We start from the raw sequence: 25,213 nt of genomic DNA, 5'->3' as shown, positions 1-25,213 counted from the left end.
CTAAAATTCTCCCATTGAACTTCACCGAATATTTCACCGATTTCACACACGCCATAATCCATGAGATCCACTCCGAGGAAAAGCCCCATTTGACCAGGGCTTGCTCCAAAAACTCCCAATCCACCCGATCATAAGCCTTTGACAGATCAAGTTTGTAGGCGCACGCCGCCGGTCTGTTCTGCTTCAGCGACTGTATATGATGTAAACACTCAAAGGCAATGATAGAGTTATCCGAAATCAGACGCCCTGGAATAAAGGCACTTTGATTTTCAGAAATCAAATCTCCAAGTATAGGTCGAAGCCGGTTGACGAGGCACTTCGAAATAATTTTGTATAGTACATTACATAAGCTAATCTGTCTAAAGTCCTTGAGTTCCTTTGGGTGTGGAACTTTCGGAATAAGAACGATAGCCGTATCGTTTACCCCGTCCGGCATTATCCCTGACTTAAAGAAGTCCAAAACTGCAGCCACTATCTCTGTCCTCAGCACCCCCAGTTTCTTTGATAAAACCTCGCTGGCAGCCCGTCCGTACCTGGCGCCTTGATAGGGCCAATCTGAAAGAGCGCAGTAGAAACCTCCTCCTCTGAAAAGGGAGCACAGAGTGTATCATTCATAGCTTGGGTAACCTTAGGTACAATACCCCCAACACCACATCCGGCGAAAGTGTCGGATCCTTGGTATATACCTCCTTGAAATATGAGGTCGCCTTACGTTCCATATCAGACGGGACGGTACACCACGTGCCATTCTCTCGGCGGAGGCGTTTAATAAAGTTACGCCGGGCACGCCAAACTGCCAGTCGATGAAGGTATGCCGTGTTCCTTTCCCCCTCCTTAAGCCATGTAATCCTTGACCTCTGAAGCCACAACATTTCCTCTCTATAGAGTAGTTCATCCAGGGCATACATTTTCTGTCGGATCAGTGCCCTGTCTGCATCATGTAGTTGGAGGTCCGCAAGTTCCCCTCGGAGTTTCTCAATCTCTGAAGAAACATGGTCGAAGTTTTGCTTGCTCCAGGACCGTAGTTCAGTCATCATTTCTTTGAGGGCATCTCGCACCGCCCCCAAGTTCGCTCCCGGCTTACTCCTTCTCCATCTTTTCTCAATCACCGACGGTAGCGCCGAAGACCGTTCCCACATGATCTCATACCGCGGCGACGCCCTTGCTTTTGGTAGCTCATCATGTGCCACCCGTATGAAAATTGGACAATGGTCCGAACACGACGACGCCAAGTGCACCACTTGTGAGAACGGGAAAAGTTCTCTCCAAGCTTCATCCGCACATGCTCTATCAAGACGGACCCTGACATTACCACTCCCGAGTTGGCCATTATTGTTGGGGAACGTAGCATAAATTCAAAATTTTCCTACGTGTCACCAAGATCTATCTATGGGGTCATCTAGCAACGAGGGAGGAGTGGATCTACATACCCTTGTAGATCGCGCGCAGAAGCGTTCAAGAGAACGGGATTGATGGAGTCGTACTCGTCGTGATCCAAATCACCGATGATCCTAGCGCCGAACGGACGGCACCTCCGCGTTCAACACACGTACGGAGCAGCGACGTCTCCTCCTTCTTGATCCAGCAAGGGGAAAGGAGAGGTTGATGGAGATCCAGCAGCACGACGGCGTGGTGGTGGAAGTAGCGGGATTCCAACAGGGCTTCGCCAAGCGCTGCGGGAGGAGGGAGAGGGAGGCGCCAGGGCTTAGGTTTGGTTGCCCTCCCTTTCCCCCACTATATATAGGGCCAAGGGAGAGGGGGGGCGCAGCCTTTGACCCTTCCTCCAAGGAAGGGTGCGGCCAGGGAGGAGTCCCTCCTCCCCAAGGCACCTCGGAGGTGCCTTCCCCATTTAGGACTCTTCCTTTCCCTCTTCTCTTGGCGCATGGGCCTCTTGGGGCTGGTGCCCTTGGCCCATATAGGCCAAGGCGCACCCCCTACAGCCCATGTGGCCCCCCGGGGCAGGTGGCCCCACCCGGTGGACCCCCGGGACCCTTCCGGTGGTCCCGGTACAATACCGGTGACCCCGAAACTTGTCCCGATGGCCGAAATAGCACTTCCTATATATAATTCTTTACCTCCGGACCATTCCGGAACTCCTCGTGACGTCTGGGATCTCATCCGGGACCCCGAACAACTTTCGGGTTACCGCATACTAATATCTCTATAACCCTAGCGTCACCGAACCTTAAGTGTGTAGACCCTACGGGTTCGGGAGACATGCAGACATGACCGAGATGACTCTTCGGTCAATAACCAACAGCGGGATTTGGATACCCATGTTGGCTCCCACATGTTCCATGATGATCTCATCGGATGAACCACGATGTCAAGGACTTAATCAATCCCGTATACAATTCCCTTTGTCTAGCGGTACGATACTTGCCCGAGATTCGATCGTCGGTATCCCGATACCTTGTTAAATCTCGTTATCGGCAAGTCTCTTTAAGTCGTTTTGTAACACATCATCCCGTGATCAACTCCTTGATCACATTGTGCACATTATGATGATGTCCTACCGAGTGGGCCCAGAGATACCTCTCCGTTTACACGGAGTGACAAATCCCAGTCTCGATTCGTGCCAACCCAACAGACACTTTCGGAGATACCCGTAGTGTACCTTTATAGCCACCCAGTTACGTTGTGACGTTTGGCACACCCAAAGCACTCCTACGGTATCCGGGAGTTGCACAATCTCTTGGTCTAAGGAAATGATACTTGACACTAGAAAAGCTTTAGCATACGAACTACATGATCTTGTGCTAGGCTTAGGATTGGGTCTTTGTCCATCACATCATTCTACTAATGATGTGATCCCGTTATCAATGACATCCAATGTCCATGGTCAGGAAACCGTAACCATCTATTGATCAACGAGCTAGTCAACTAGAGGCTTACTAGGGACATGGTGTTGTCTATGTATCCACACATGTATTTGAGTTTCCTATCAATACAATTCTAGCATGGATAATAAACGATTATCATGAACAAGGAAATATAATAATAATCAATTTATTATTGCCTCTAGGGCATATTTCCAACACTCTCCCACTTGCACTAGAGTCAATAATCCAGTTCACATCGCTATGTGACTAACACTCAAGGTCACATCCCCATGTGACTAACACCCAAAGAGTTCACTAGAGTCAATAATCTAGTTCACATTACCATGTGATTAACACTCGATGAGTTCTGGGTTTGATCATGTTATGCTTGTGAGAGATGTTATAGTCAACGGGTCTGAATCTTTCAGATCCGTATGTACTTCGCAAATTTCTATGTCATCTTGTAGATGCAACTACTACGCTACATTTGGAGCTATTCCAAATAACTGTTCTACTATACGAATCCAGTTTACTACTCAGAATAATCTGGATTAGTGTCAAAGTTTGCATCGGCGTAACCCTTTACGATGAACTCTTTTACCACCTCCATAATCGAGAAAATTCCTTAGTCCACTAGTTACTAAGGATAACATTGACCGCTGTCCTGTGATCCATTCTTGGATCACTCTTGTACCCCTTGACTGACTCATGGCAAGGCACACTTCAGGTGCGGTACACAGCATAGCATACTGTAGAGAGCCTATGATAAAAGTATAGGGGACGACCTTCGTCCTTCCTCTTTCTTCTGCCGTCGTCGAGCTTTAAGTCTTAACTTCATACCTTACAACTCAGGCAAGAACTCCTTCTTTGACTGATCCATCTTGAACACCTTCAAGATCATGTCAAGGTATGTGCTCATTTGAAAGTACCATTAAGCATTTTGATCTATCCGTATAGATCTTGATGCTCAATGTTCAAGTAGCTTAATCCAGGCTTTCCATTGAAAAACACTTTCCAAATAACCCTATATGCTTTCCAGAAATTCTATGTCATTTCCGATCAACAACATGTTAACAACACATACTCATCGGAAATTCTATAGTGCTCCCACTCACTTCTTTGGAAATACAAGTTTCTCATAAACTTTGTATACACCCAAAATCTTTGATCATCTCATCAAAGCATACATTCCAACTCCGAGATGCTTACTCCAGTCCTTAGAAGGATTGCTGGAGCTTTGCATACTTATTAGCATCTTTCAGGATTGACAAAACCTTCCGGTTGCATCACATACAACCTTTCCTTAAGAAAATCGTCGAGGAAACAATGTTTTGACATCCTATCTGCAAGATTTCATAAATAATGCAGTAATCGCTAATATAATTCCAACAGACTCTTAGCATCGCTACGAGTGAGAAAGTCTCATCGTAGTCAACTCCTTGAACTTGTCGGAAAACATCTTAACGACAAGTCGAGCTTTCTTAATGGTGATACTTACCATCATTGTCCGTCTTCCCTTTTAAAATCCATCTGTACCCAATAGCCTTACGACCATCAGGTAGTTCTTCCAAAGTCTACACTTTGTTTTCATACATGGATCCTCTCTCGGATTTTGTGGCCTCGAGCCATTTGCCGGAATCCGGGCCCACCATCGCTTCTCCATAGCTCGTAGGTTCATTGTTGTCTAGCAACATGACTTCCAAGACAGGATTACGTACCACTCTGAAGTAGTACGCATCCTTGTCATCCCACGAGGTTTGGCAGTGACTTGATCTGAAGTTTCATGATCACTATCATAAGCTTCCACTTCAATTGGTGTAGGTGCCACAGGAACAACTTCCTGTGCCCTGCCACACACTAGTTGAAGAGACGGTTCAATAACCTCATCGAGTCTCCACCATCCTCCCACTCAATTCTTTCGAGAGAAACTTTTCCTCGAGAAAGGACCCGATTCTAGAAACAATCCCTTATTGCTTTCAGATCTGAGCTAGGAGGTATACCCAATTGTTTTGGGTGTCCTATGAAGATGCATTTATCCGCTTTGGGTTCGAGCTTATCAGCCTGAAACTTTTTCACATAAGCATCGCAGCCCCAAACTTTTAAGAAATGACAGCTTAGGTTTCTCTAAACCATAGTTCATACGGTGTCATCTCATCGGAATTACATGGTGCCATATTTAAAGTGAATGTGGTTGTCTCTAATGCCTAACCCATAAACTATCGTGGTAATTCGATAAGAGACATCATAGTATGCATCATATCCAATAGGGTGCAGTTATGATGTTCGGACAAAGCATCACACTATGGTGTTCCAGGCTGTATTAGTTGTGAAACAATTTCCACAATGTCTTAATTCTGTGCCAAACTCGTAATTCAGATATTCATCTCTATGATCATATCATAGATATTTTATCCTCTTGTCACGACGATCTTTCAACTTCACCCTGAAATTACTTGAACCTTTCAATAATTCAGACTTGTGATTCATCAAGTAAATATACTCAACATCTACTCAAATCATCTGTGAAGTAAGAACATAACGATATCCACTACACGCCTCAGCACTCATTGGACTGCACACATCAAAATGTATTACTTCCAACAAGTTGCTTTCTAGTTCCATTTTACTGAAAACGAGGCTTTCAGTCATCTTGCCCATGTGGTATGATTTGCATGTCTCAAGTGATTCAAAATCAAGTGAGTCCAAACGATCCATCTGTATAGAGTTTCTTCATGCATATCTACCAACAAACATGGTTCACATGTCTCAATCCTTTCAAAAATGAGTGAGTCCAAAGATCCATCAACATGGAGCTTCTTCGTGCGTTTTATACCGATATGACTTACGTGGCAGTGCCACAAGTAGGTGGTACTATCATTACTATCTTTTGGCATGAACATGTGTATCACTACGATCGAGATTCAATAAACCATTCATTTCAGGTGTAAGACCATTGAAGGTATTATTCAAATAAACAGAGTAACCATTATTCTCTTTAAATGAATAACCGTATTGCGATAGACATAATCCAATCATGTCTATGCTCAACGCAAACACCAATCTCGATGGTAGAGGGAGCGTACGATATGTGATCAACCTTGGAAATACTTCCAACACATATCGTCATCTCACCTTTAGCTAGTCTCTGTTTATTCCGTAGCTTTTATTTCGAGTTACTAACACTTAGCAACCGAACCGGTATCTAATACCCTGGTGCTACTAGGATTACTAGTAAAGTACACATCAACACAATGTATATCCAATATACTTCTGTCGACCTTGCCAGCCTTCTCATCTACCAAGTATCTAGGGTAATTCTGCTCCAGTGGCTGTTCCCCTTATTACAGAAGCACTTAGTCTCGGGTTTGGGTTCAACCTTGGGTTTCTTCACTAGAGCAGCAGCTGATTTGCCGTTTCATGAAGTATCCCTTCTTGCCCTTGCCCTTCTTGAAACTAGTGATTTCAGCAACCATCAACAATTGATGCTCCTTCTTGATTTCTACTTTTGTGGTGTCAAACATCGCGAATATCTCAAGGATCATCATATATGTCCCCGATACATTATAGTTCATCACGAAGCTCTAGCAGCTTGGTGGTAATGACTTCAGAGAACCATCACTATTTCATCTGGAAGATCAACTCCCACTCGATTCAAGCGATTGTTGTACTCAGACAATCTGAGCACAAGTTCAACAATTGAGCTTTTCTCCCTTAGTTTATGGCTAAGAAAATCGTCAGAGGTCTTATACCTCTTGACGTGGGCACGAGCCTGAAATCCCAATTTTTCAGCCCTCGAAACATCTCATATGTTTCGCGACGTTTCAAAACCGTCTTTGGTGCCTCAACTCTAAACCGTTTAACTGAACTATCACGTAGTTATCAAAATTTGTATGTCAGATGTTCCCAACATCTACAGATGACGTTCGAGGTTCAGCACACTGAGCGGTGCATTAAGGACATAAGCCTTCTATGAAGCAATGAGGACAATCCTCAGTTTACGGACCTAGTCCGCATAATTGCTACTATCATCTTTCAACTAAATTTTCTCTAGGAACATATCTAAACAGTAGAACTGAAGCGTGAGCTATGACATAATTTGCGAAGACCTTTTGACTATGTTCAGGATAATTAAGTTCATCTTATGAACTCCCACTCAGATAGACATCCCTCTAGTCATCTAAGTGATTACATGATCCGAGTCAACTAGGCCGTGTCCGATCATCACGTGAGACGGACTAGTCAACATCGGTGAACATCTTCATGTTGATCGTATCTTCTATACGACTCATGCTCGACCTTTCGGTCTCTTGTGTTCCGAGGCCATGTCTGTACATGCTAGGCTCGTCAAGTCAACCTAAGTGTTTTGCGTGTGTAAATCTGGCTTACACCCGTTGTATGTGAACGTAAGAATCTATCACACCCGATCATCACGTGGTGCTTCGAAACGACGAACTTTTGCAACGGTGCACAGTTAGGGGGAAAACTTTCTTGAAATTTTAATGAGGGATCATCTTATTTACTACCGTCGTTCTAAGCAAATAAGATGTATAAACATGATAAACATCATATGCAATCAAATAGTGACATGATATGGCCAATATCATATTGCTCCTTTTGATCTCCATCTTCGGGGCTCCATGATCATCATCGTCACCGGCATGACACCATGATCTCCATCATCATGATCTCCATCATTGTGTCTTCATGAAGTTGTCTCGCCAACTATTACTTCTACTTCTACAGCTAACGTTAGCAATAAAGTAAAGTAATTACATGACGTTTATGTTGACACGCAGGTCATAAATAAATTAAGACAACTCCTATGGCTCCTGCCGGTTGTCATACACATCGACATGCAAGTCGTGATTCCTATTACAAGAACATGATCAATCTCATACATCACATATATCATTCATCACATCCTTTTGCCATACCATATCACATAGCATACCCTGCAAAAATAAGTTAGACGTCCTCTAATTGTTGTTTGCATGTTTTACGTGGCTGCTATGGGTTTCTAGCAAGAACTTTTCTTACCTACGCAAAAACCACAACGTGATATGCCAATTGCTATTTACCCTTCATAAGGACCCTTTTCATCGAATCCGATCCGACTAAAGTGGGAGAGACAGACACCCGCTAGCCACCTTATGCAACTAGTGCATGTCAGTCGGTGGAACCAGTCTCACGTAAGAGTACGTGTAAGGTCGGTCCGGGCCGCTTCATCCCACAATGCCACCGAATCAAGATTGGACTAGTAACGTTAAGCATATTGAACAAAATCAACGCCCACAACTACTTTGTGTTCTACTCGTGCATAGAAACTACGCATATACCTAGCTCATGATGCCACTGTTGGGGAACGTAGCATAAATTCAAAATTTTCCTACGTGTCACCAAGATCTATCTATGGAGTCATCTAGCAACAAGGGAGGAGTGGATCTACATACCCTTGTAGATCGTGCGCGGAAGTGTTCAAGAGAACGGGGTTGATGGAGTCGTACTCGTCGTGATCCAAATCACCGATGATCCTAGCGCCGAACGGACGGCACCTCTGCGTTCAACACACGTACGGAGCAGCGACGTCTCCTCCTTCTTGATCCAGCAAGGGGAAAGGAGAGGTTGATGGAGATCCAGCAGCACGACGGCGTGGTGGTGGAAGTAGCGGGATTCCAACAGGGCTTCGCCAAGCGCTGCGGGAGGAGGGAGATGTGTCATGGGAGGGAGAGGGAGGCGCCAGGGCTTAGGTTTGGTTGCCCTCCCTTTCCCCCACTATATATAGGGCCAAGGGAGAGGGGGGGCACAGCCTTTGACCCTTCCTCCAAGGAAGGGTGCGGCCAGGGAGGAGTCCCTCCTCCCCAAGGCACCTCGGAGGTGCCTTCCCCCTTTAGGACTCTTCCTTTCCCTCTTCTCTTGGCGCATGGGCCTCTTGGGGCTGGTGCCCTTGGCCCATATAGGCCAAGGCGCACCCCCTACAGCCCATGTGGCCCCCCGGGGCAGGTGGCCCCACCCGGTGGACCCCCGGGACCCTTCCGGTGGTCCCGGTACAATACCGGTGACCCCGAAACTTGTCCCGATGGCCGAAATAGCACTTCCTATATATAATTCTTTACCTCCGGACCATTACGGAACTCCTCGTGACGTCCGGGATCTCATCCGGGACTCCGAACAACTTTCGGGTTACCGCATACTAATATCTCTATAACCCTAGCGTCACCGAACCTTAAGTGTGTAGACCCTACGGGTTCGGGAGACATGCAGACATGACCGAGATGACTCTCCGGTCAATAACCAACAGCGGGATCTGGATACCCATGTTGGCTCCCACTTGTTCCACGATGATCTCATCAGATGAACCACGATGTCAAGGACTTAATCAATCCCGTATACAATTCCCTTTGTCTAGCGGTACGATACTTGCCCGAGATTCGATCGTCGGTATCCCGATACCTTGTTCAATCTCGTTACCGGCAAGTCTCTTTAACTCGTTTCGTAACACATCATCCCGTGATCAACTCCTTGATCACATTGTGCACATTATGATGATGTCCTACCGAGTGGGCCCAGAGATACCTCTCCGTTTACACGGAGTGAAAAATCCCAGTCTCGATTCGTGCCAACCCAATAGACACTTTCGGAGATACCCGTAGTGTACCTTTATAGCCACCCAGTTACGTTGTGACGTTTGGCACACCCAAAGCACTCCTACGGTATCCGGGAGTTGCACAATCTCATGGTCTAAGGAAATGATACTTGACATTAGAAAAGCTTTAGCATACGAACTACATGATCTTGTGTTAGGCTTAGGATTGGGTCTTTGTCCATCACATCATTCTCCTAATGATGTGATCCCGTTATCAATGACATCCAATGTCCATGGTCAGGAAACCGTAACCATCTATTGATCAACGAGCTAGTCAACTAGAGGCTTACTAGGGACATGGTGTTGTCTATGTATCCACACATGTATTTGAGTTTCCTATCAATACAATTCTAGCATGGATAATAAACGATTATCATGAACAAGGAAATATAATAATAATCAATTTATTATTGCCTCTAGGGCATATTTCCAACAATTATCGTATGTGAAAGGAGTACCGGTAAAGCCCAGGTCCATTAGTTCGCACGACAGCAAACAGTCACGAAACAGTTGCATTTGTGTCTCGCACCGCTGCGTATGAGAAAAATGCTTATGTTGCCATATTGCCTCGTTGAAGTCTCCACAAACTAACCATGGTTCTGCAGACACTGCTCTTAAACTGGATAGTAAGCTCCACATACGATGCCGATTTTCTGTCCTCGGTTCACCGTATACATAAGTTGTTCTCCAAGACCTATCATTCGCCCCGTCAACAATCCGCACGTCTATAAACCGTGCACATGAATCAAGAACTGTAACTTGAAGGTTCTCGTCCCAGTATAGCGCAAGGCCCCCACTGAGGCCATCGCTAGAAACTCCAGCAAAACCCTTCATTCTTAGTCTCCACTTAAGCTTCTCCATCTTACTAGAGGCTTGTCTAGTTTTAGAAAGGAAAACAAGCCCCGCGGAATTGGCTTTATAGAGGGCCAAGACCTCACGAACTGTCCGGCGGTCCCCCCCCCCCCCCGGCAGTTCCAGATTAGCGAACTCATTGTGTCCGGCGGTCCTCCTCGAAGGAGGCCGCCGATCTTTTATCTTCAGAGTCCACTCTCGCACGCTTACTGCCATTACTGCTGCTGGGTGACATAGCACCGCCACTGTCCTCTCCCTTACCCAGAGTTAGGGCAAGGGTCGCTTCCTTTGCTGTTTGTGCCTTATTAATAGAGGTGTCCACACCATCCATCGCTAACCTCTTCCTTGATGTGTTATCAATCCTTTCCACTGCCTGAGGCACCTTTGAGGGGCTAGAGGCCGTGTCCATAACCTCGGGATCAACAACAACCTTCCCTGATTTATGACTGGACTTGGGAGTTTGAGTATATCCACCCCCCCCCCCCCCCGATCATATGATCCCTCATTCTTTTGCTTGTTCGGGCCATCTGCATACAACCATGCCCCAAATTTCTTGCTCTTCTCATCATGGATCCCCGACCCACACTCCTTGTACTCATGGCCAATGATGCCACAAACGCTACAAAAGCGAGCTAGTTTCTCGTATCTCACTAGGAACACTTGTCGTTCCTTGCCTCTGACAATACTCACGAACATAGTAAAGGGCATGCGCACGTCATGGCGCACCCTGATTCTAACATAGTCACCGCGAACATTGTCGTTCAACCTCATATCCAAGATTTCCCCTGAATTCCTCAACAGATGCTCAACAATGCTAACTTTGCAGAAACCCTCAGTAAGTTTATGAATCTGAAGCCATATCGGCATAAAAAACATTGGGACCTCCTCCGCCTTAGTGAATCCATCATAGGGACACATCAGAACCGCAGAGTTCCTGAACAGCCATGGTCCCTGATCGATCATGCGTTCGTAGTCGCCGAGGCAGGATGCCTGAACAATGAACAATTTGGGGCCGACTGGTCGAAATCTTACTTGTTGCGTCGGGTTCCAGGCCGCGCGCATATCCTTGTAGAAGGCCGTGTGGCTAAAGGACTTCTCCGTATGAACCCTAGCTAGGGCAAGCCATCGCACACTTTCATTGATCTCCTGATCATCTTCGTCGATAACTAGATCGTCGAACTCTTCATCCTCTAGATTCAGTTGTTCCATGAAATCATCCAGATTTGATCTCATGTCCTCTTTGCCGCCTCCGCTGGTCCCGGACTGCGCATCTGTCGCGGTGCTCATCACGACGATGAAGACGTGGAATTGATTGGTGGACAGGAGAACCCTACTCTGGGGAGGAGCCCTATGGTAGGGGATCGAAGATTTGTTGGGTAGGAACTCGCCGACAGGAGATCGCCAGCGAGGAGACGAAACCCTAGCCGCCGCTAGGGGAAAACTTGGCAGACGATGATTAGCCGCTGGTAAAAGTCTAATTTCTGGTAGTGTATATTGGTTCAGTAAATGATGAATTGATCTAGTTGATGTTCAAACTTCAAAGTATGTACTGATAGAACATACAAAAACTATTTGATTGTCCCATGATTCCATCTAATCTCACAACATTGAGTTAATAACGTTCTCAGTATGACATGCAAGATGACTCGCCCCCTAATTTTCATTCCATAGCATTATTATCATGTATAATAATATAGACGCTTGTCTCATCCAAAGTTTTATTGTTTATATATACATAGGTATCAAATTAATATTGCATAACAACGAGCCCCAGCTCACGCACACACAATAAGTGATTGACCTGAGATCCTAATTGGTTTAAAATAATCTTCTGTAATGTACTTTCAATATATATAGATCATTGTATTTTCCATGAAAATATTTGCATTGTATAAATTTTCAATACTTCTCAACAGAAAATGTCGGAAAAGGGTCAAAGAATAACATTGGAGAATGTGTGAGTATATAAAACACTGTTTCTGGTCATTGGTTGAACGTTTTTTCAAGTAGGTTCATTAACTGTATTTCTTAGGATTCTACTGTTATCGATATTTTGTTTTTTTAATCTTTCGTCAGACCATTGGTGTTTGACCGTGTGCATTCTACTTGTGCAGAGACCGTGTGTTGCTCATCATGCTTTATATCCTAATGATGGTACATTTCCTGTTACTAAAAGCCGCTTTTATCGGAAAATAGATAAAATACGAAACTTTTTAGTTCACGTGTTTAGAAAAAACTGGTTTTGGATTTGATGGTGATGGCTTATATATTTGCATTGTTACCTACAAATCCCCCAATCAGCGGCCGGATGTGGCTGTAGCCTTGCGGGATAATATAGAAATGTTTTTGCTGCATGCGGTGATTCCATCAGCGGATCTGTGTTGTTCCATCCGCGGACGGATCTGTGTCTAGTGTCCCTAGCTCGTCCATCGACGAGCATCGATGGACGCTGGTCGACGAGGGAGTGTAGACTTTGGTGCTCGGCATCCACAGAGCTTGGTATTTTAAAAAATTCGAAAGCATATTTAAAAGTTTAAAACATAAACCTTTTTTCATGGAAAGATATATGTGTTCCAAATAAATGTATGAAATTTTGCTTAAAAATATTGTGATTTGTAGGTTGTAAAAATATAAAATTTAGGACCAACAACAAAATAAAAGGCCAATTTTAGAAATATCTATTTGTCTTTTTTCTATATATCACATGTGAAAGTATAACGTTGTGAAATTTCGCACATACTTAGTATACATGTGTGCACAGAAAATTTCAAAAAAAATTGCGTTAAGGAAATTTGAAATTTGAAAACAAGCTCCATTGGCAGTTTCAGGCGGTGAGGCCCTCTGCCATCTCGTGGTGCTTTCTCTGGCACCGTAGGTGGGGTTCAGTATCTCGTAGTCATAGTGCTAGGAACCAGTTAGGCGTCGAATGGTGGCAAATTTGACAATTTTGATCTTGGGATGAAATCAATTCATAAAATAAACTGGTCGTGAAACTATTTCACGTCTCTGACCTTTTTGTGTAGCGCCCGCCACACAGGCGCCACATCCTACGGTGCAACACCTAACTCGGGGGCGTTGCACGCCAGTCCACCATGGCAGCCCTGGGCCCCGCACCCAGCAGTGCAGCGCCTAGCCGTCGGGCGCTGCACTGTGACTTATATCAGCCGCGGCGGCCCTCTCCTCCCCCACCCAACCCATTGCAGCAGTTACAGAACAGAAGAAGCCGCGGCGGCGGCCCTCTCCACTACCTCTCTCAATCCCCTCTCCCAAATCCATCAGATCTGACGATTTGGTCCGTGGATTCCTTCACCAATTCATCCTAGAAGGTACCCTCCTCCGATCCCCTTTTTTATATCCATATAATGTATGCTATTTTGAAGATTTTGAGGAACCATTGTTTGATTTGATTAGATTTTAATGTTGCGTATATTATAAACTTGCATGACGGCTTGGACGACAAGTACGTGTGTCCTCAGGAGAAAACCTATGAGATATGGGGCTGTGTAGCTGAGTAGGTAGTCTTACCAAATTCTCATCAGGCCACGTAAATAGCAGTATCTCAATCACTCGTGTAGGTAATAATGACTTGTATGGAATACTGGAAGTGGTCCCTCTCAGAAAAGTACTCTACTCTACTAGGATTTGTGCGATCACAACTCCGCCTTCTAGCGAACTCAAGCATCCCTCGGCAAAAGGCATAAATTTAACCTCAGTGCGAAACTGCCAACAGAGCTCGTTTTCAAATTAAGATTCAATAATACTCCCTCCAAAGGTGCAAATATCATGTACTTACAATTGGTTTAGGTGACGGTTTCAAATTAGGATTCAATAATACTCCCTCCAAAGGTGCAAGTATCATGTACTTACACTCTTCACCGGACGGGGGAGTAGGATAGATGTTTAGTCATCCGGTCCTATTTATGACGGTTGTTGCGAGTTTTGTTTTACTTCTGCTCATTTTATGAGCTTGTATCAAATTACGTATTTGTTGACTGCTTGCTTTAATAAAGCATCCACCTCGGAGCTAGCACTATCACCACATGGACCTGCCAACCAACTTGGCCTCTCCTGGCATAACCCATCGTATGGTCTTCTCTCTCATTGCTCGCCACTCTACCAACTTCGCCTTGCTGCCCCGAACTCTTCTCCAGCTATGCATGGTGAAATGGAGGATGGCTTCAATTTCTTCGTGTCTTGTCGGTGGATAGGATGTCGTCCTCCCATATGGTCAGGAGAAGCACGTCAGTATAGGATGTCATTATTGCAGTGGACACCAAGTTCTCCAGAAGTGGTGCACATCGTCTGTTATAATGGCAGGTCACTGGCGTGTATTATTAACTGCATCGGTGATGCTCCTTTTGTTTGCCCAGAGATTTTAGCTTTGTCTAAGTTAACTTTTTTTATGTATGACCAGATTCATAGGGGGAAATTATTATGTACAACATCAAATCAGTTTCGTTAGATTCATCATAAAATATATTTTTGAAGCATGTTATATTTTGTATTGTAGATATTAGCGTATTTTTTTATATACTTCGTTAATGAATATCAAGATTTTGGAATCTTACGTAAAAATATGTTGTATGACTTTTACACAAATTAGCTATATTTTGGAATATATTAAATAGAAAACACCCAAGTTAGTATTTCCAAGTCAGAAATACTAAAACAAATACTAATATGAATCATACAAGGTTGGATGAATTGACAAAAGAGCAGACCAGCTGGAATTGCATGTGGTGGCTCACTAAATTTGGTGTCATTTAGGCCATTAAGCAGCTGCTAGGCCAGAAATTTCTCAAATTGCTGAAATCACGTTGCAATGGGCCAATTTGTTGCCTTATTCTTACACATAATTTTTATATCACTATAGGAGTCATGCAATTTGCCATCTGTGGAGCTCTTTGCCGTCAGTTTTTTCATCAGGGCTAACGGCAAAGACCACTTTTTGCCTTCATGTTGTTGATGGTAAAGACAAACTTTGTCGTCTGTTTTTTTTACTCACGGGTAAGAGAAAACACACTACGCTGACCAATGACGTAGTGAAAATTGTACTTGCTTCCTATTGGTCCGGCTCTACCTCCCAAAGATCGGTGACATGGCAGGGAAGCCCACCCCCACCACGTGCACTACCCACCACTGGTCTCTCTCTCTCTCTCTCTCTCTTGCTCTCCTTTCCCCATCTCTTCTCTCCTATGCAGGTTATTTATGTATGTATGCGATGGCTCCGTACTTGGTCTATCCTGCAGAGGCCGGAGGACAGGGACCTTTTGATGATGGCGTCTACGCGGCTTGAGCGTACGGCCAGGGAGGTTTTCTCCCCCATGGATGGCGGTGTGATCTCCGGATAGAATCTGCCACATCATAGGCTTGGACTAATTTATCTTTTTAAGTTGTAAAACGATTTTTTTGGGTCGGTTGGACTTTTTGGCTGTGTGCATCAAGTTATGTAGAGGCCGGGCATTCTTTAGATGCGATTGTATCAGCTCGATATATCAATTCAATGAAACCCCCTTTATCGAAAAATCTCTTCTCCACCCAGGCGAGAAAGCGCTACGAACGACGATGCATCCTGCCCCCAGTGGGGTCGCGATGCGTGGAGGGGCTCTGCTTGTGGCAGAGCTGCAGCCGAGCCATGGATGACCCTCTGCTGAGTTGCCTCCCGGGAGGAGCTCCAGCGAGCCACATCAATAGCAATGTGCCTCAGAGAAGCCGCGCCCTGCCACTTCCTCATCCCGCTGGCGGGGTCGCACGGCAGAGCCACACCGAGCCACAACCTGGGAGGGCATATTGTTGTGCCGCCTCCATGGGCCCTCGACAGGGAGGAGCTGCGGTGATGCGCCGCCCCTCCCTTGCACTGCCAGTTAGGTCGCACGGCGTGGAGGGCCTTCTATTGGGTCGCCTCTCTCGCCCCACCAGCTCCTATGCTCGGCGGAGCCGAACCGAGCCACCTCCAGGAGAGGGCCTCCTGCTGGGCCACCACCATGGGTCGGCGGTGAGGAGGAGCTGCGATGCCCTGGCCGGCGACCACAACCTCCCAGACAATTGCTTTGTTTTTAATATTTTACTATTATCTTTGTTGTCTCTGGATATACAACTGATGGCAAAGACGTACTTTCGCTAACGGCAAAGACGTACCTTCGCTGACGGCGAAGTCTTTGTCGTTTGTCTTTTTTTAGCCGATGGTAAAGCGGCTCTTTGCCGATTTATACTTTGTCGAATATCTTTGTTGTCAGCAAACTGAAGGCGAATTCTTTACCGTCTATTTTTAGGCCTTTGCCGTATGTTTACGGTTGATGGAGAATTAGCGGATTCATGTAGTTTATATGTGATGCACTAGTGAAAAGCTTGTTGGTTGAATTACGCTGCATGATCAGTGCTTGTCTTTTGATGCATGAACATGTTTACGTCAAGTATATGTGATATATAAAATATGATGCCTATTAATTGTATGCTTATTTCTTCATTTTTCATAATTTATCGAAAACGACCTCTCCGATTCGCAAGAATTCCAAAATACATGGATAAATTCTTTTTAGGAATAGTGTGGCATGCCACCTTAAATACTACAGAATTGTAAGGATGTTTGATGGTACACAGGAAAAACGTAGGATTCTTTGAAAGAGCTTGGAGTGGGCGGGAAATTTCTTTGAGATCAAGTGCAAATGAATCCGCCTAAGGAAAAAAACTTTGCTTTGCAATCCTACGAGTGAAAAAACGGGATAAGAAATATTCCGAAGGATTAAAATCCTTCAAAATTTGATTGAGAGTATTTTAAATCAAAGAAGCCTTAAGTCGGGCTTAGCTTCGCTATAGCTCCGGCATAGCATGCCACCGCTAAGTAGCATGCATGACCCGCTGTTTAAAACTTGTAATAGTATTTAGATAATAATTACTGAAGCAGAAACACTAGCTTTACGATTACATGCACACATATAACAGTCTGGGTCATCACAAAAAATATGTACAATTGAGCGACCGACGATGTGTGTGACAACGTGGTCGCTGGCGAGGCCACGCAAGGAATGGTGGTGAGCCTTGGTGCCACGGGGCCTCCACAGTCAGACAGCCACACGGCCACTACGTGCAGGTACAAGATGACGCCTAGTCTTGCTCTAGAGAGAGAGAGAGAGAGAGTCATCACTCGTAGCTCTCGTAGCTAGTACCTTAGCTACCGCTCTTGGAGCTAATATATATTGTCGCCTGTTATCACGAACTAATAATTGGCCCAGGCTTTGATCAAGCTATAATAAGTCTACCCGTCCCTAGCTTGATCTCACACACCAACTCCTTTTTATACATACGTGGAGTAGCAACTTCTTTGGAACCGGGCTACCCCTTTCAACTGACAAGATCTATCGATCGAGAGGATGGGGAGGGCACCTTGCTGCCAGAAGGTTGGGCTGAAGCGAGGAAGGTGGACGGCGGAGGAGGACCATATACTCGCAAAATATATTGCTCGGCACGGCGAGGGCTTATGGAGGTCTCTGCCCAAGAATGCGGGTAAATATGGCATAAGCTGTTTTGCTTGTTCTTGGCAGCTACTAATTAATTAATTAAATCTTAATGATAAGAGATAACATGTACGTGCTACATATGGTAACATGTCCCTGCTGCTTCGGTTGGTATGCATATAGGGCTACTCAGGTGTGGCAAGAGCTGCAGGCTGCGGTGGCTCAACTACCTGACAGACAAGGTGAGAAGGGGCAAATTCTCTAGGGAGGAGGACGATCTCATCGTCAAGCTGCATGCCACCCTTGGCAACAGGTATGGGTCTCTATGTGGATACCGCTACCAGTATATATATGATAAGTGTGCGTGCGTGTGCGTGCTGGTCGAGCCGGGCACTGGTTCGTGGAAGTGCCATGTCGGTAGGCGTATGTGTCTGTGGCAGCGTGTGTCACGGTGGTATGAGCCCATGTCTCCGTTCGACACGAGCGAGTCGTCAGACGCTCGTGTGTGCGCGCGCAGCTCGCAAAGCGGAAGCGCGGGCGCTGCGTCCCGCGGGCTATAAAGGCGGCCGTGAGCTGAGTTAATTAGCGCGTCTAGGTTGTTTAGATGGATGAAGTTAGTTACGTGGAGTTAGTGGCCGGACAAGTGTGGGCGCATGCCAGAGTGGCTGCATGGTGGCCGGTGTGTCTGATTACTTGTCATGTAATTCAGTTCATTTTTGTACGGTGTGATGCCGAGCGAGTTTGAGCTAGAAAGAAAAAAAACGCCGTTCGTCGGCCTGGCACCGTTCGTGCGGTGGGATGTTTGTCGGCGGAAAATCCAGTGTCCTCCTCATCATCTTTCACCTCCGTCCGAGCGAGTGCGAGAGAGATAGAAGTTCGTCCGGCGTTCGTGTCGCCGGAGGCTACTCAGCGTGCAATGCCGAACCGGGTTTGTCCCAACATTTGGTATTCAGAGCATCAAGATTCGGGCCGTGGCGTGCAATGAGTCCGCGGCGGCTGCAGAGGCGCTGCGTGGTGTTGCAGAGGCCGCGGACACGGCGGCACGGCGTTGCGTGATGCGGCACAACACGCGGCGAGCGCCGCGGCCGTGAAGCCACTGCGTGATGGTGGAGAGGTCGTGGATGCGGCGGCACGGCGCAGTGTGGTGCGGCATGACACACGGCGGCGTGGCGGCGGAGGTGTTGCGTGGCGGCGGAGGCTGCAGCAAAGCGGTGCAACGTCTTGAAGCGGGGTCCGAGAAGACAGATGGCCAGGTATACATGGCGACATCGACGACGACAGTCCCTCCCTCCTTTAGTTCATGGCTTAGGAGGTGAGTGTTAGGAATAAGCCGATAATCAGTGTGCGTGCGTGTCATGTCCGTAGGTGTCTGCGTCTGTGGCAGTGGCAGTGTGTGTCACGGTGGTATGAGCCCGGCCGTGTTCCCGTTCGAGGCAAGCGAGTCGCCAGGCGGTCGTGCGTGCGTGCGCAGCTAGCGCAGCGGAAGCCTGGACGCTGCGTCCCGCAGGCTAGGAAGCCGTCCGTGAGTTGAGTTAGTTAGCGCGTCTACGTGGAGTTAGTGACCGGTCATGTGTGCGCGCATGCCAGAGTGGCTGCGTGGTGGCCGGTGTGTCTGGCTACTTAAGTCATGAAATCCAGTCCATTGTTATACGGTGCAGTGCCGAGCGAATTTGAGCTCGAAAGAAAAAAGAAACCGTTGTGCGTTGGCATGGCGCCGTTCGTGTGGCGGGATGTTTGTCGCCCGAAAATCCAATGTATTCCTCATCATCTTCCACCTCCATCTGAGCGAGTGCAAGAGAGATAGAGGTTTGTCCGGCGTTCGTGTCGCTGGAGACTACTTGGCGTTCGACGCCGAACCGGGTTTGTCCCAACAGTATACTCCTCTCTTAGTTTGTGTCACGTTTAACAATAAAATGTAGCCGGCACAATCTTACCCTTCCAAGAACATATGTTATCCTACTATTTTCTGTTGAAATTTATGTGTGTAGTTCTATTTTCAGACGACTTCCTTACTATGAACATAGAAAGCCATGAAAACCAACCTGTCAGCCCAGTAAGGAGACGAAAATGGTGTCTCGCAGCAAAATCTTAAACTCTTTGTGCTCATGTAATTTCACAACAGTGTACGGCTTTCACATGTACTAATTATATGTTGGTTCAGTAACTGATGAATTGATCTAGTCGACGTTCAAATTTGAAACTGTGTACTGGTAGAACATACAAAACCCATATTCTACTCGGTGATGAAAACTTTAAAACCATGTGATGATATACCATATAAAAAAAAAGAACTATTGATTGTCCCATTATTCCATCTAATCTCACAACATTGAGTTAATAATGTGTATTCTTAGTATGACATGCCAGATGAATCGCCTCCGAATTTTCATTCCATGGCATCCCTAGGCCGCTTGAGACACCCAGGTGCCTGGGCACCTTGCCTCTCCACCATTGGATCATGTTTAGTGGCTGATCTAAAAACCAATGTAAATGCCTTAATTACTAGTTACTCTGGCAGACTTTAATTATTTTAACATCTCATGCATGCATGTCACATCATAGAAAAGGAAAGAGATTAAAATATCATAGTGAATAAAAATCAACATTTATTACGTCCTTATATAGCACTTATTGATTGGTAGAATAAATCACAAGGTATATAAATACCCTAGTATGATATGTAATTTTAGTACTGCGTATATACATTACCACCACATAGTTGGGTATATACATACATGTACTTTTTTGCATGGTACCCGCATATATACATAATTTCGTTAGTTGGCATATGAATACCCGCATATGTACATGTTTTCGTTAGTAGGTATATGCACACCCACGTATGTATATAATTTTGTCCCTAGGTATATACATATCCATGTATTCAAATAATTTCTTACTAGCTAGAACCTAGAATAAATCATTGGATATATACATACCCGCATATGTACATAATTTCATTAGTTGGTATATTTACCACGGGTATGTCTCTATTATTTGGGGTCGGTGCACAATTTGTTGATATAAATAATAAAAATATTTTGTGATGGATACCTATGAAGGTATCAATTTTTATGTGGACATGTATTCATCTGTTCGTAGAACGTCCGCAAGCTGGCGAGTCACATTGTGTGTACATGTATGTATACCTCAATCTAAAGAGGATGCATGTAAACTTGTATATATGTCTTTCCTTTTTATTCTGTTATTCTCTCTCCATCCCGTGTGTTTTTGTTCTTTTCAAATCAATAAATGCAAATGGGTTGACATGCGAGCTATTAAAAGCTAGGTGCTGAGGCACCTAGGTGCCCCAAACAATTTACCTATATCTATATCTATACACACAAATATATATACATCATTGTATTTTCAATGAAAATATTTTCATTGTATAAATTTGCATTGCTTCTCTACAGAAAATGTTGGAAAGGGGTCAAAGAATAACATTGGAGAATATGTGAGTATATAAAACAACTATTTATAAACGAAGTCACATTATACTTTTTATAAATGAAAATTTAAAGTTGATAATTTATTCTCTTTGGAAAATAGGACCAAGGAAAAATTAAGCATGCCAAGAAAAAACACTGATTTTCCATTAATGTTATATTCTTATATATATTTTGCTGGTTTAAAAAAAGGAATTAAGTTGTAGATAGTTACATACAAATTTGAGGAACTTATTGTAGTAAACGTCTGTGTGTTAATCTGCTAATGATATTGTACTAATATATGCTTTTAATTTTAACTGATGCTATATTCATTTCATACCTAGAAATAATATATGCTTTCATAGTTCCTTATCATAGTTGACCGAAAAGGAACACGTAATATAAATTAGTGATCCCCCTTTTCACTCCTTTTCACATTTAGTGTTGGCTTAATGTTGTGTCCCTATAGATTAAAGGCAGTTTCTCTCGACTATACGATTGTATGGCCCACATAATTGTACAAAAATAGTGTACTATCTCTTCATCGACTTAGTTTCTCTACTCTCACGTGACAAGACTTGGCAAAAAAACCTTGGGTTTCGTGTTTGCCATGCACTCGGTTTATCACTATATATTCTCTTAACTATGCGGTAAAAATCCAACAACATACACATTGACAAAGGTTGCGTTCGTGCATTGACTGAACTTCTATTAAATCTCTCACACTTTGGTAAATCCGGAAACTCTATCACCGTCATTCTTAAATACAATCCACTTGTTTTCGTTCTGAAAAAGAGGAGACTATGGATCCAATCACATCTAACCTTTGCACCTGTGAAGTGGGTCAGTGTTCAAAATCAGTGTTTATTTATTTTTAACTTCGATCCATCAATTAATTTTATTTTACCGCACAAAAGATATAGTTTCGATCCTCTTGTATGCAAGATAGGATGTAATACTGGCTGACATACAAAAGGCAACACCCAATAGTTATAGTGGGAGTACCTAGAACTCATCTAGATGAGATATAATTTGGTCTCATTCACTTCGAAAACAAGAATAGATACAACCCACGTCAGCACACACGCATCTTATAGCATCACATCCAATGGCTATAAAAAGTGAATGAGACCAAATTATATCTCATCTAGATGAGTTCTAGCAAAACTGATAGTTATATATCTGTTCTCCTTTTCTAGGCAGTCCACGCATAGTAAATTGTTGGCTATATATGTTTTAAAGTAAGAACAGGTTTACTAAATCAATGATTATTAGATGTTTAATGCAACAATCATTAAACATTAAACCAACGTGTTGGCTTCATAATTGTGATGTATGATATACGTTTCAATGATCAGATCTATTCGTGATTGTGATGTATGTTTCATTGAACGTCTAAAGTTTTAAAGAAGAGGGGGTACACTAAACCATTAATTTCTAATATTTGTGGGACAGCAGAATCTGGTGCTGTGCTCAAGACGTCCTCACTCTATCAGAAAGGTCAGTGTACACTAGAGAGGGCAGCTGCTAGTAGTCTAGTAGAACCCTGGACCTCAGCTCTCGACATCAGTAGTTGTCAATGTACTTGGTGGTGCTGTGTGGATCTTGCAAAGTGCACAAAACCATGCCGAACATGACATTGCTGTCCAGCTGAGGTGATTGATGCTAATCCCAGTGATGGAGAATGCGTACTGGTCCTTTCCAGCCAGAAATCGCATGGTTCATGATCGTGTGCCCATGTTCCTACAATGATGCTCGCCACATTTGTGTCGGTCATATTAACTGTACCAGCAATGAAACATGAGTGATAATATAACTAATTAAAGAGCTTACAAATTAGTTTGGGCATAAACTTGTAAAATGGCACTATCAATGCCAGAGGTAAACCATCTGATCCTCGAGACCTACGAGACCTTCGCTGAATTATTTCGCGGTAGAGTGGTGCCTGGTTCCAGTATCCGATTAGTTCAGGCACTTAAGTACAATAGCACATACATCATCGATGGTAGGGCGGTGATGGGGTCCAAGCACCGAAGCACGGCGAGAGTTGGGCAAGGTCTAGCTAGGACATCCTTGCTGAATTGCATGTGAAGAGGAACACCTACTGTTACACTCTAGAACTTGAGGATACATCGAAGAACAGTATGTGTACCTAGACAGGATTGGATGGTATAGGTTCCATCTTAAATAAAGATGGTAGAATATACTTGTTATACTACTCCAACTGTACTTTATCTAGTATGTACCGGCCCACTACAGGAAAATAATATAAAGCCGAGTATCAAAAATACTGAGCATGGACAAATTTGGCCTCAGCTTATAGTAAGCCGAGTGTTGCACCCGGCTAGGACACTCAACTTATATTGGACCTGCTTATAGGGTGTAAGCCGAGATCTTATTCGTGCCCACTTGCCTTACCTATAAACCGAGGATAAAACAGTCCATACCGGTCGGATCGGAGGTGCAGTGGTCGATCTTTCTGTCAGCACCGCGCCAGGTTCTTTTGGTCCATGCAATAAACGCTCAATACGGTCGAGGATATATCTATATCCTAAGCTATACTCTCTAACTAGTCCGCTCAGCCGGGTGTTTCTGATTAGTACTATCTTAGCTCGTAAAATACTGTCTTCCATGTAGATTTAAATATTTCTCATTGACGAGCATGCACTTTGTTGAACTGGCTCACAGATGGTCCCTGATCGCCAACCACATGCCAGGGCGGACTGACAACGAGATCAAGAATTACTGGAACGCGCATCTCAGTCGGCAGATCCACAGCTTCCGGCACACGTACACCGCTGGCAACGAAACCACCATAACCATCGACATCAACAGGCTTTCCGCCGCTTCCAAGCGGCGAGGCGGCCGGGCGCCCAGGAGCAGCACGAAGAAGCAGCCGGTGCCTGAGCCCACGAAGTCAAAGGAAGGCTGTAGCCCGGTCCGTGCCATATCATCATCAACATCAAGGCTACCTCAGGGCGACTCGGACCAGAACCAGCCCATTAACAACATCACTGATGATATGCCCTGCAGCGAGGAGGCCACGGGCATGGACCCCGTAGATCTGAATGGTGATGTCCTGGAGACCAACTACGCCAACAACTCAATGGATCAGATTGGGATTTTGGAGGAGGGAAGGGAGATTGAGGCCCTGCTATCAAGCATTGGCGACATGCCAGCTAGTGTGCTGACTGGCATCGACTACGGAGGCCACTCTCCTCGGGTGGAGGATCTCCTGGACATGGACTGGGAGGGTTTTGCGTCCCACCTATTCGACCAGCAAGCCCAGAATGATCTGCTCCAGACCGCTGAGCCGCAGATTACAACGGGCTCCGAGTCAGACAAGCTTGAGTCGTTCGTCAGTTGGCTCTTCTCTGACGCGTCCTAAGAGAATCAATCCCAAAATGACCAAGACGAGTAGCCACAAACCATAGAGGAGGAAGAAAAATGTGTCATGTGTGCTAGTCCTCCAAGCCTCCGTGCGGCACAGTCACATCTTCAGCAGCCCAGAGAAGAAGACGGCCGTGTGGCTTCCACGCGAGGGCACGATCTCAGTCGTGTGGCTTGGATGGCGTGGATGGGTAGGGTCCTTCCGCAATGGATCTCAGAGCTACAATGATGAGCTGGCTGGGTTTTAATACAACCTAAAATATAGAGAAAACAGGCTACCGTAGGATCTACTCCCTCCATCTATTATCTATTATATAATTAAAACGTAAGTAAAATAAGACACCACGTTCATCCACATAGATTAAATTATCTCAATCGTTAATTTTAGATTTTAACGGCTTAGATTTTAAAGATATAGCGTTACATACAAATATTGTTATGTACAACTATTTGGCATGTCACACAATATAGTTTGACACGTCTATCATCCAATTCATATGCCTTTTCTATTAAAAAGATCTTCCCAAAACAATCAGGCGTGAGACTTCATAGTATGGTTGCCAACTACAAGGAAGAGTCCCAGCAACCCACACAAAAAAACCGAGTCCGAGCAGAATAATG

At 44.8% G+C, this 25,213-nt stretch overlaps 1 protein-coding gene across 1 annotated transcript; it reads left to right on the top strand.

Annotated features, from left to right (window-relative positions):
- Positions 1–17,687: 17,687 nt before the first annotated feature.
- LOC125532489 (transcription factor Y1-like) lies at positions 17,688–24,804 on the top strand. The gene is made up of 3 exons (XM_048696547.2): positions 17,688–17,820; positions 17,955–18,084; positions 23,891–24,804. Exons 1-3 carry the CDS (start codon positions 17,688–17,690, stop codon positions 24,588–24,590), a joined length of 963 nt encoding a protein of 320 aa, XP_048552504.1. The 3' UTR covers positions 24,591–24,804.
- The last annotated feature ends 409 nt before the right edge of the window (positions 24,805–25,213 follow it).

Source organism: Triticum urartu, chromosome 1A (assembly GCF_056163025.1).
Source record: "Triticum urartu cultivar PI428250 chromosome 1A, HENAU_Tu73, whole genome shotgun sequence".
Lineage (NCBI taxonomy): Eukaryota > Viridiplantae > Streptophyta > Magnoliopsida > Poales > Poaceae > Triticum > Triticum urartu.
Note: the sequence above shows the minus strand (reverse complement) of the source record. Positions and strands in the feature narration are given on the sequence as shown.